This window comes from Sceloporus occidentalis, unplaced genomic scaffold, assembly GCF_023333645.1.
Source record: "Sceloporus occidentalis isolate IW3139 unplaced genomic scaffold, rSceOcc1.0.p SCAF_5, whole genome shotgun sequence".
In the NCBI taxonomy this organism is placed as follows: domain Eukaryota; kingdom Metazoa; phylum Chordata; class Lepidosauria; order Squamata; family Phrynosomatidae; genus Sceloporus; species Sceloporus occidentalis.
Window position 1 is genome coordinate 5698777 of NW_028316985.1, and position 12584 is coordinate 5711360.

A 12584-nucleotide genomic window follows, 5' to 3' on the forward strand; every position below is an offset into this window, starting at 1 on the left:
AGATTCCTTCAATTTCTGGGTCCACTAGATTTTCTAGAAAAAAAGCTGGCTGTTTTCTTTCTAGTTTCTAGGTTGGAAACAGAGAGCTGCCTCGATAGTTATATACCTCGCCAAAGTTTGATTTATAGAAGCTATAGTGTAGGGATGTAAGTGCTTGTATATTTTGTTCTCACAGCCAGTAAGAAATAATGTTAACATTTTCATCCCTGCTGCAAGAAAGATCTGACAGCCCTAGGAATGAGGAAGACACTGGTGGGCCAAGGGCACTTTCATAGAATCATAGAATCATAGAGTTGGAAGAGACCACTAGGGCCATCCAGTCCAACCCCCTGTCATGCAGGAAATCCAAATCAAAGCATCCCTGACAGATGGCCATCCAGCCTCTGTTTAAAGACCTCCAAGGAAGGAGACTCAGAGGGAGTGCATTCCACTGTCGAACAGCCCTTACTGTCAGGAAGTTCCTCCTAATGCTGAGGTGCAATCCCTTTTCCTGTAGCTTGCATCCATTGTTCCGGGTCCTGTTCTCTGGAGCAGCAGAAAACAAGCTTGCTCCCTCCTCAATATGACATCCTTTCAAATATTTAAACAGGGCTATCATATCACCTCTTAACCTTCTTTTCTCCAGGCTAAACATCCCCAGCTCCCTAAGTCGTTCCTCATAGGGCATGGTTTCCAGACCTTTCACCATTTTAGTCGCCCTCCTTTGGACACGCTCCAGTTTCTCAATGTCCTTTCTGAATTGTGGCGCCCAGAACTGGACACAATATTCTAGGTGGGGCCTGACCAAAGCAGAATACAGTGGCACTATTACTTCTCTTGATCTAGACACTATACTTCTATTGATGCAGCCTAAAATTGCATTGGCCTTTTTAGCTGCCGCATCACACTGTTCACTCATGTTCAACTTGTGGTCTACTTGGACTCCTAGATCCCTTTCACACGTAGTTTCATTCAGCCAGGTGTCACCCATCATGAAACTTTAATTCACTTGTCAAGGGTTGGGTGCCAAGGTTCAAGTGTTGACTTCAGTCCTGAACCCCCTTGGCTAGAGAGGGAATGTATTACTCCAGAGGTGCCTGATCCATTCAGGTCTTCGCCAAATTAGGCTCAAGGGTATGCTGAAGTCAAAGTCACTGATACAAAATTCAGCATTACTGATTATAAGCAGATGACATAAGAAGCTGGAGAGGTTCACCCAGGGTGACCAGATGTCCCAACCACAAAGGAGGACAAGGCACTGCAAATTGCAAGAAAAATGTAGTACATGAGCAATAACATTTAGCATTTGCATTTCTATACCGCTTCATAGTGAACTCAGCACTCTTTAAGTGGTTTACAATCTGTAAGCCAATTGCTCCCAACAAGCCACAAGCCACAATTCAAAAAGGATGTTGACAAATTGGAGCATGTCCAGAGAAGGGCAACTAAAATGGTGAAGGGTCTGGAAACCATGCCTTATGAGGAAAGACTTAGGGATCAGGAGAACCCTGGAGCAGAGATGCTTAAGGGGTGATATGATAGCCCTCTTTAAGTATTTGAAGAGATGTCACATTGAAGATAGAGGAAGCTTGTTTTCTGCTGTTGCAGAGACTACAACACAAAACAATGTATGCAAGCTCCAGGAACAGAGATTCCACCTTAACATTAGGATAAACTTCCTGACAGCAAGTGCTGTTCGACAGAGGAACACACTTCCTTGGAGCATGGTGGGGTCTCCTTCTTTGGAGGTTTTAAACAGAGACTGGATGGCCATCTGATGGGTATACATGGCCTGGGTCCAGCTTACCTGAGGGAATGCCTCCTCCCATATAATACTCCCTGCACTATCAGGTCCTCAGGGAAGAACCTACTACAGTCACAGAGAACTAGACTAGTAACTACCTCCCAGAGGACGTTTGCTGCTGCTGCTCCAACAATCTGGAACCATCTGCCGGATGAGATCCACCAACTAACATCTTTCAAGGCCTTTAAGAAGGCAATAAAAACAGATCTCTTCCGGCGGGCCTTCCCAAACTGATCCCCTAATTTCACTCTCCGCGTGCCTAAATTGTTTCTCTTCGGACCAATTTGAATACTTTTGATATTATTGTTTTCTCTTTTTATATGCTGTTACCCGCCTTGATCCAACACAGGGAAAGGCAGGTTATAAACAAATACTATTATTATTATTATTATTATTATTATACTTTAATTGAGAGTTCCTGCATGGCAGGGGTTGGACTGGATGGCCTTTGTGGTCCCTTCCAATTCAACAGTTCTATGATTCTATGATTCTAAGCTGGGTACTCATTTTACTGGCCTACAAAAGGATGGAAGACTGAGTCAACCCTGGGATCGAACTCACAACTTTGGGATTGCGGTACCGGCAAAATACAGCATTACCAAATAAAAGCTAAAAACACTCAAAGAATATAAATTCATGCCTCTTAGTCATGCTCATAATGGAGGACATTTTAGAATTCCTCCAGGACAGAAGGGTGAGAGGTAGGACATGTCCTGGAAAAGGAGGGCATCTGATCACTCTGGACCTATCAAGGTACAGCTGGGGCATTGGAGGGAATCTGGAGGAATAAGAAAACCTTCTAGATCAGTCAGGAGCCAGAAATGCTGAGTGAGAGAAATGCAAATCACCTGGTTTTTGGGCTCAGGTGGGTAATTTGCAACAGGTGGGAGAAAGTGTGGCTACAGCAGGCTATCTTGGAAGAGGTGGCCAGGAGGATGATTTAAAAGAGAGAAAAGGAAGCACTCCAGTATTGCTTGATGATATGTTTTCAACTGTGCAACTTTGGAAAGTGTGAAGCCCAATAACCCATCCCAACACCACCATGCAAGGGGCAGCTGGAGGCACCTTGATGGATAACCAAGCCAACAGAGGAACCCCCCCTGTGCTTGGTGAATCCAAAGGTAACAGCTTGGGCAGCCATTGAAGGGAGCTGTACGTAAGGACCCTGAGATTTTAAAATCCCAAGTGAAGATTCCTCCAGGAGTTCTTTGTCTTAGAACTAGAAAGGCCAGAGATTTGCAGAAGGCTGTGATGTAATGGTGCCTTTGGAAAGGGCTAGCTTGGACAGGTCCCATTGTTGTAGGAAGGAAACCCTGGCCAAAATAGTCAGTAAGGATGTATTTGCATGGTAGAAATAATACAATTTGACCCCACTTTAATTGATATAGTCACATCTTATGGAGTTGTGGGATTTGTAGTTTTGCAGCAACTTTAGTCTTCTCTGCCAAAGAATATTGGGACCTCACCAAATTCCAAATCCCAAGTTTCTGTGGGAAGCAGCCATGGCAGTTAAATTAGTGTCAAACTGCATTATTTCTACAGTCTAGGTGCAGCTTTTATCTCTTTTATACATCATATCCATTGGACGTTTCCAGCCCTTTTTGGTTTTTGGAAGATTGCTGGGGAGTATATCTTTTGGGCTTCTACTGTTTAGCAGCCAATAATTTACCTTAGTAGACTTCTTTCTTGGGTTTTGTCTGCAAGATATCTCATTACATATCTACAACCATTCCAAAATCCCCCCCCCCCCCCAAAAAAAAAAAAAATCCAAAATCAAAATAGTTTTGGTCCCAAATGTTTTGGTTAAGGGAGATTCAACCTGTTATGGGACTCAAGCATCCATGGGATTTTGGCAAGCATAAATGTTTTTATTTAGGCAGGTTTTTAATGTAATAATTGTGACGGGGTGGTTTTATATGGAGTGTCTGGTGTGTTTTTTTTAGTTTTCCAATTATGATTTTAATGTTAATTTTATGTTTTAATTAGATGATTTTTGCTGTTTTTAAATTTTTACTGTAAAGTTTTTTAAAAATGCTTTTACCTTGTGAGCCACCTTGAGTCCCTTTCTGGGAGGAAGGTGGCATTGAAAAATGGAATGAATAAATAAATCAATGAACATGAGTGGATAGTAAGGGCCCACTGTACTTGCAATTTAATAACACACATAGATACACATGCAAATATCCCAAACATCTGAAGAACCTCCATTTGAGAACCACTGGTCTATATAGCTATTACTGAGCAGGAGATCTTCTTGGAGAGCAAGTTATTGGTCTTCTTGGACAACTGCAGATCCCCTGGGTCCCAAAGGGTTGAATCAGTCATAAGTCTTTCCTCTAACATTCTCTGGGGTGATTGGTCCCTGCCTTTTCATTCTTGACAGTGGAACACACTCCCTTGGAAAGTGGTGGGGTCACCTTTGGAGGTTTTTAAACAGAGGCTGGATGGCCATCTGTCAGGGATGGTTTGATTATGAGTTGGACTGGATGGCTCTTGGGGTCTCTTCTAGCTCTATGATTCTAGTGTGTCCTGTCATGCCATTTCTCTCTCTTCTCTTCTGCTGCAGCTGTTAACGATTGATGATAATTTCTGTGGCCTGGATATGAATGCCCCACTTGGAGTATCTGAGATGGTGCGAGGGATTCCCATCTTCACGGAGGACCGGGATAGGATGACATCTGTCATTGCTTACGTCTATAAGAACCACTCGTTGGCTTTCGTGGGCACAAAGAGCGGCAAGATGAAAATGGTAGGCCTGACCTTTCCTTACTTGACAAGGCTTGTAGTGAAGAAGGCATACTGACTGGGTCTGGATGGACAGAAGTGTGGACACCTGGCTTTCTGATAATGGTATCTGATGAGGTTAAGATGTATGAAGAGAGAAGTGTCTCTGAGCAGGCTTGAGCCAAAGCAAGCAGTTATAACTGTCCCATGATTTGTTGAGTAGCAACTCAGAGCTCCAGTTTCAGTGGGTAAATTAGTGTATCCTGGGTTTTTCTCTGACTTTTAAAGGTGCTGTCCTAAAGCTTCTTTGGCTAGTTCCTTTAAAGTTGGAATGAAGACTTGGAATAGATTCATCATCCCGCTGACAAGGACTGTCTTTGACTTCCACTGGTTATGTATCATAGAAGGTGCTTGCTGAAAGACAACCTACATTTTGCATCTGCCTTTGGTATGATGCATGAGGATGTTGAAGCTTAACCCAGCAGAGATGTAACTGGAGAGGAGATGTTGTTTCCGGTCATTCCAGTATCTGATATCTTGGTTGATAATGAGCAATGCTATGTATTGTATTTGGTGTTGGCAGATTTCATAAGTGACTCTTTGTAAGTCTATGAAAGCCATAAATAAATAGGGGACAAAGGGTTGTCTTTGGAACTAACATTCTGGACCCATTAGGCATTGTGAGTTTATCGGGCCTTGGGTGATGTGAAATATACCCACTGTGGCACTGATGTGGGCCTAAGAAGCGAATGTATCTCTCATGTTACCAACTTTGGTTTTGAATGTCCTTAACCAGTTGCTTATGTGGTTTTCTGGTTCATGTTAATATAATGTGGTCAATCCTAGTTCTGTCTGTTTCTTGTGTCATGTCTCTTCCTTACTTTTTGGGGAGTTGAAATAAATTCTAAAAATGCAAGTTCTCTGGCACCCATAGACTGAACCAATTGTTTGTAGTGTAACTTCTTCTGAATAGAAGTCCCACCTGATCATATGCATCCTCCCACCCACAGATGTTTATTTGTTGGTTTCAAAGGAGCTATGTTGCTCTTTCTTCATTGGATTAACTGGGTTGCCATCATAGGTTCTCTATAAATAGATGTCCTTCCTTTTCTCTCGGTGAGGGTATGTGTGCGATTCCCTTTGGGCGCCATCCAAGAGAATGGAATGTTCACTTCAGGCATTGTCACGATTTTCTTCTTTTACATCAAATCCAATTTATCATCTAGGACCATCAGTGTCTATGTTCAGGAGCCAAGGTTATGAGTGAAAGAGGCATTTAACTCTGGAGGTATTTCTTTGGCATGTATTTTGATTTTCTCTCCAGATCCATTGGAGGTGACCTTTCTAATGGAGAGAGATTGGCTCTCCATGTGTAGTGTGATAGTTTAACTTGCTACTCATGTATTCTGCTTCTGTAAGGGAAGGCATATTTCTCCTTATGGCATGTTGTACAATCTCTAGAGGCAAGGAAATAATTGTGAATTGGTAATTGGAGCAGTTAGTGGTTGATCTTCTAGAGAGGTTATGTGGCTGTCCAACTGTCTTATTAAAAAGGTACAGGTTGAGTATCCAAAACGCTGGGGCCAAGAAGTGTTTTAGATTTCAGATAGATAGACTGATTGGAATTTGGAATATTTGTATATACTTAATGAGAGATCTTGGAGATGGGACCCAAGTCTGAATGTGAAATTTGTTTATGTTTTGTGTACACTTTATACACATAGTTTGAAGGTAATTTTATATACAATATTTTTAATCACATGAAACAAAGTTTGTGTACACTGAACTATCAGAAAGCAAAAGGGTCACTATCTCAGCCAGCCATGTGAACACTTTTAGATTCTTGAGTATTTCTGATTTCAAAATTCTGAATAGTAGATACTCAACTGAGCATTAGAGCAAGCTTTTCCCTTTGATAAAGAATGTATAAACTACACTATGTATATACTGTATCAATGGGTGGATTCTTGCCACCAGTTAATGATGTATTTTTGAAACCCACCCAGAATGTAACAGTGATGCTGATGCTCTTGACAAACTTTGCTATGTTTCTACAGAATTTCCTGTGACAGAGTTGGTATTCCCTGGACACTGTTACCTGGGATACTGATGCCTGCAACTAGGGTACCATTTAATGAGAGGAAGAATGAAATAACTGTGCTGGTTGTCATCCTTGGTTGAGTTGGTGTTCCCTGGATTCTGGTGCCCCTGGTGCTGACCTCTGCAACTGGGGTACCATTGAAGAAGACCAGCTGGCATCACTTATGCCAGTTGACCATCAAATTAGATTTAAAAATTTCTTGTGCTGTATGCATTTCTGAACGTTTAAATTCTTAGGCAGAGCATGCCACTCATCTACGTAGGGGTGGTTTGCAGTTTGCTAATTTGGACATTATTGCCCACCTTTCTATGCTTAGCAGAATGTTTGGCTGGCGTCCTGTGAATTACAGTGGCACATGGCTAATTTACACCATCAAAACTCACTTGTTTGGTTGATGCAGAGGTCAGGATTCTGTACTAACCATGCAATGACAAAAATCTCACCGCCAAACTGACCTTTTCTCTGTTTCCCGCCACAAACACAAGCATTTCTTAGCTGGTGGAAAGCAGGGAAAGTGGCAAAGACACATGCAACTGTCTTCTTGCTGCTGGTTGTACAGCAAAAGGGTTCTTTTGGAGGTCCCCGAGGACCTCAACTGCTTTTTAAAAGTCTCAGTTTCTTGTCCTCCCATTTTCTACCTATGTTCTTGGCTTTCTTCAGTTGTTTCAAACTGAATTCAAAGGGGGAAAGTAGTCTGAACTCTATGACTTCTGCAGGGAGGAAAGGAGAAGAGGGAGCAGGATTTTTTCCTTCCCACTAGGCTCAGGCAAAAGCAAACTGCTGCATTCTCTTCTAGCTTGTGTGTTCTCCCTCATTGACCACACTCTGATGTTGCTTGCTGTAGCTTTAGGAAAATAGTCCTCTCACTTTTCACCAGCTCTGTTGTGAAGAACTGCAGCAGAAAAAAGTGGACTTCGGGCAGGTTGGATGGGAGAAGTATTTTAGCTATTCATGTGCATTATGTCCCCTGATCCCAGATCATAACTATTTAATTCACTTAAATGTATGAAATAATGGTTGTTTAGTCTTTCCAAGCCTTGTTGTGTCATAGATCCTTCTGTCTGATTTTGATATCCCCCATGTTTGTCTTTTTTCTTACTGATAGAGAAATAGTAGGACAGGAAAGACTCTTTTCTGTTTTTGAAGACATTTATTTCTCTCCCCCTCCTGCTTTTGAGTGGGAGCCCTTTCACAGCGTGAAGGTGTAAGAAATACTTCCTAGCACTTGCTTATTGCTATTCTAGGCATCAAACCATCAAATTGGCAACAGCACTTGATGTGTGGGGAGAGAGAGAGGAAAAGAAATACCTTCTGGATGGGGTTACTACGTTGTTCTATAGAACTGCATAGGGCAGAATGAAAAAACAGACGCAAAACTGCAATAATGGTTTTTGTTGCAAAGAGTGCAACACAGCCCAAAATGCAAAGAAGAGGGAAAGAAACAGCCCAAGGAATGGTCTTTGGAACTGCCTGGGACACATATGGTGTTGAGATTGCAGCATGTTACATGGAGTATTTGGAAATGTCCCAAACATTGCCATGGTTTGGTTCTGCTTTGATTAATGTAGTGACCCAGTGATCTCTGAACTATCCATTTATTCCTTGCTTACAATGTATTCATGACCATTGAACTGTCCGCTTATTCCTTGGCTACTATCTTGTCAGGAGACACATGGGTTGGCTTAACACAACTGAGACCTCTGATAGTCAGATTTAGTTCATTGCATCTACAAAATAGACATGGTTCCATCACCCCTATTTCTTAGCTGAGGGATGGAAGGTTCTTTGTTTTCAGCATATCAATCTGTGACCATGATATTACATGAACACATGGCTCCACACACACAGTTACATGTTCTCCAACTGTCTATCAAATCCCAGTTAGGATCCCAGGGGACTGGAGAAGGGGGCTAACCAGACCTTAGAGAAGCAGCTCGTCTTTTCTAAGGGAAGAGAAATGAAGGTATGTTCTCAAACAGAAAGTACCCCATTTTCTTTCCTCTAGGAGTTCAGAGCATCCAAATCTTCATGGTCTGAATTGCTTCCTCCTCCCTCCACTAAGAAAGAGCCTTCTGGGAGCTTGATGTTGCCAGGCATAGGAGTTTTTTGAATGGAGTGCAAGTGCAAACAAAAAGCCCTCTGCATCCAATCCAAAAAGGGACATACATGCACATAAGCTGTGCTTAAACATAGGTCGCTACCAGAATGTCAACCTGTATTGGTCTAGAGTTCCTTAATTTCCTATTTTAGTCATCTGACAGTAAACAACAACATTTGATCTCTAGTAAATCCAGCCAACATCCACATTCTCCTTAAGTACCTCTTAAGCTTTGGGCTTTAAGGAAATGTATATAACAGGGGAATAATGGTGCAGCTTTATAATCTTTTATGTATTCATTAAGTGGAACGATTAGCACATGCAGTTTGCCCACTCCCAGTAGAGGAGCGTCATATCACATCGACTTTGCAGTCCAAGCTCATTAGCTTTCAGAGACATTACAGAGCTGAGCACCACCTCCATCTTTTCAGATTTCACCACATGGCCTGAAATGTTGGGATCAGTTCTGTTTAGCTTGTTCTTTGCTCAGCACCAACATGTCTCTGGTACTTCTGAGTGTCCTGCATTGCAACACAGTAAAAGAAAATTGCTGTTTGTAGCAATTGGAAGGCATACAAGAACTTGGTCTTCTTGGCCATCCTTGGAATGTCCTTACTGTGGTTGCTAAAGCATGAGAAGATGATTTCTTATTGGACTACGACTCTCAGAATATAACACCCGCCTTGTTTTCAAGCTTTTTTACCTACTTCTGCTCTGGACCAGAGGTGGTTGGTGGTTCTCATGTCAGTGGGAATTTGCTCAAATTATCAAGGAGCTACCCAGTGTGCTGAATCTTATTGGGGAATAGGTTTCATCACTTTGGATAGCTCATTCAAAACAGAATGGTTTGACTGTCTGATTGACATGGAAGCCATCAGCTTCCACCAGCTGGATGTGTAGCCCATATTACTTCTCTGCAAAGGGATGTTGTAGCACCTTTGTGACTAACTGTGCAGAGAAAGTTGTAGCATAAGCTTTTGCAGACTTGGGGACTAAACTGACTGACGATAAATGCCGGCATTGGGGCGAAGTGAGAGTGTGATGACCACACACTGACCAGATGGCGGGCAGTATCACACCATTTCTTCGGTGCAGCATTTAGATGCACTGTGCTAAAGAAACCCTGAAAAGCCACCACTGTGGCGGCAAAGGCGCCTTTTTGCCAGCATTAAAAATAATGGCATTTTGCTGTTCATTTTAGTGCTGGCAAAGCAGTGGATCAGGGCTGTGGTTGCTATGGCTCCGATCCAGCAAGGAAAGGGGCAGCCTGTTCTGCCCCTTGGTCTACTTCCTGAGATGCATGGAGCAAACTGATGCCCACCTTGTTATTACTTTGTTTTTTCCATTGCCTTATTTTATTCTGTATTCCCTTATTACCTGGTCAATGACGGTAATAAAGATGAACTGAATTGAACAACTGAACTGATGTCCAGGAAGGACTTTTATAATTAGACTATATGGATAGCCATGGAAGTGCAAACTTGGCCGGAATGGTGACATGGCTATGTCTCTGGTTTCTATACTACCTCTGTACAACTACATCCAAAACTGGGTGGTGCTCATAGCTTGACTGTCTCTCACATATCCGATATGCTCCCCCTCCGGTGAATGCACATCATTGTCTAGTATGGTAGCAATCATGAAGTTTCTCCCTAGACAATTTTGAATAATAGATTCTGTTCCAGTGAAAGTGTCTATGAATCGGAGATGAAACTGTATTGAAGACCATCCAAAACCCTCACTAAATTCCACTGCATGGCTTTGCGCCATCTTTAATTTGAAAATAATGAGAGCTAGTGTCATCCTGTGGCCAAGAGACTGAGGCTATGAATTAGGACATCTCTGCTTTGGATTTTGTCAGCAATGAGTTCATTAGGTAGCCTTAGGCAACCAACCAAATGTGAGAACAGAATAAAGGCCTTATCCTAATCCTCTGTTGTAATGATTAAAATATAACAGACTGAGTCCTGTTAGTTTTATTAGTAGCTCCACTGACTCAGTTGTTAAATGATGAGTCAGTGAGTCATAGGTAAATCCCATTGATTTAATGGGTCTATTTTAGTTTATCAATATTGTATGCCAATGTATGTGCAGTGCTTTGCATATTCCAAAGTGCAATGTAAATGATGGCTAAATTATCATTATCCTCCCAGTGATGCATTTTTCCTTCATTGTGAAGTCTTTTTTAGCTACCAATCTTGTGAAGGAATTTTGACAGCAGTTTAGAAAACTTTTCTCGCCTTCTTCCCCTCCTTGCGCTGTTTGAGAATTGATTGATGTTTGTTGTTTTATATGTTTATATAAAAGATGATACGGATCATATTTCAGGCTCCCGAGACGTCCAATTCGTGAAACTCTTGCAAAGTACCCAGCCTCATCAAGGCAGCCTCAGTTGGGCTGAGATACAAATGTCATCCACGTCAAAGGAATTTTTCCAGTGACACATGCAATTGAAGTAAAATATTGTGCTTTACAAGAGCATTATTATTAAAATGAAAATGAGCAGCGTATCAGGAGCCTGGCCACGTAACCAAGACGACAAAGGAGAAAGAAAAAAGGGAAAGACAGTGAGCGTGGAGGAAAACAAGGAGTAGGAAAGAATGGGGAAGTTAAAAATGTACACGCACATGCTGCGAGGATGTGGAGGCGAAATGCTACATACAGAGAACTACTGCGGAGTGCAGAACTCATTAGGTACCAAAGCGAGGAATGCTGATTTAAAAATTAGGAGTGAACATCTGTCATTGGTGTCATTGGTGAGATACTGTATCTCCCCATATGAACTTGTTTGGGCATTGAAATCTATAGGAAAGGCCCTTCTCTTAGTCTTACCAATTCATGGGTACAGTTAATGGAAACATGAGAAAGGGCCTTCTCAGTGGCTGCCCCTAGACTTTGGAACTCCCTCCCAAGGGAGGCCAGAATGGCCCTCTCCTTGTTGTTCTTCCATTAGAAAGCAAGACATCATCATCATCATCATCATCTAAACAGGCTATTAGAATTGGAGGCATTTAAGGACAAGCTGAAAGGGCTCTGTTTTTCAGTTGTATTGTTCAAGTTATTAAACCTATTTTTAGAATGTATGTTCTCCAGCGTAGCGTAATGGTTTGAGTGTTGGACTGCAACTCTGGAGGCCAGGGTTTGATTCCTAGCTCGGCCGTGGAAACCTGTTGGGAGATCTTGGGCAAGTCACTGCTCTCAGCCTCAGGGGAACGCAATGGCAAACTTTCTCTGAATCCGTCTTGCCAAGAAAACCCCATGATAGTGTCACCTTACGGTTGCCATAAGCTAGAAATGACTTGAAGGCACACAACAACAACAGTTTAGTTCAGGTTTAATGCTGGTTTTTATTTGTTTTCAGTTGTTATCCCTTTAATATTTAATCTGCCTTGAGTCCCAGGCTTAGAGAAATGCACACCATAACGAAAGATTGTCATCATCGTTGTCTTCCCGTGAGATGCTAAATAAAGTCCTGGACACCTGTGGTTGTTAAGAACAGGTGGCATCAATACTGTGCTAACATGGACTTCAATTCTGTTTGTTAGTCTAAAACAGTGGTGTTACTACATTGTTGTCACCCCCTCATTGGTCTCCTTGCACACCAAATTACACAGAGTCATTATTTATTTATTTATTTATTTTTGTAGTACTGTTACTCGTACATTGTATATGAGGTGTCACAGTGTGCTCCACACTCTCCGCACTCCCTACTGATGCCCCTGTTTCCAACAAGACTCACTGAATCCATTGTGGAATGGTGAGCCCAGGCATAGGTAAAGACCTTTCAATTCAGAAGGTCTACTCTAGTTGGCGAAAGCAATAGGATTCAGGCCATGGTCTTTTAGGCTTACAGCATACAATGGAGATGGCTAGCATAT

At 42.1% G+C, this 12584-nt stretch overlaps 1 protein-coding gene across 2 annotated transcripts in view; it reads left to right on the plus strand.

Annotated features, from left to right (window-relative positions):
- PLXNA4 (plexin A4) overlaps window positions 1-12584 on the plus strand; it is a 597539-nt gene that overhangs the window by 62959 nt on the left and 521996 nt on the right. For both annotated transcript variants that reach the window (XM_089527462.1, XM_089527463.1), the window contains exon 3: window positions 4350-4532. In XM_089527462.1, the coding sequence (XP_089383588.1) occupies window positions 4350-4532 (183 nt within the window). The remainder of the gene's footprint in view (window positions 1-4349; window positions 4533-12584) is intronic.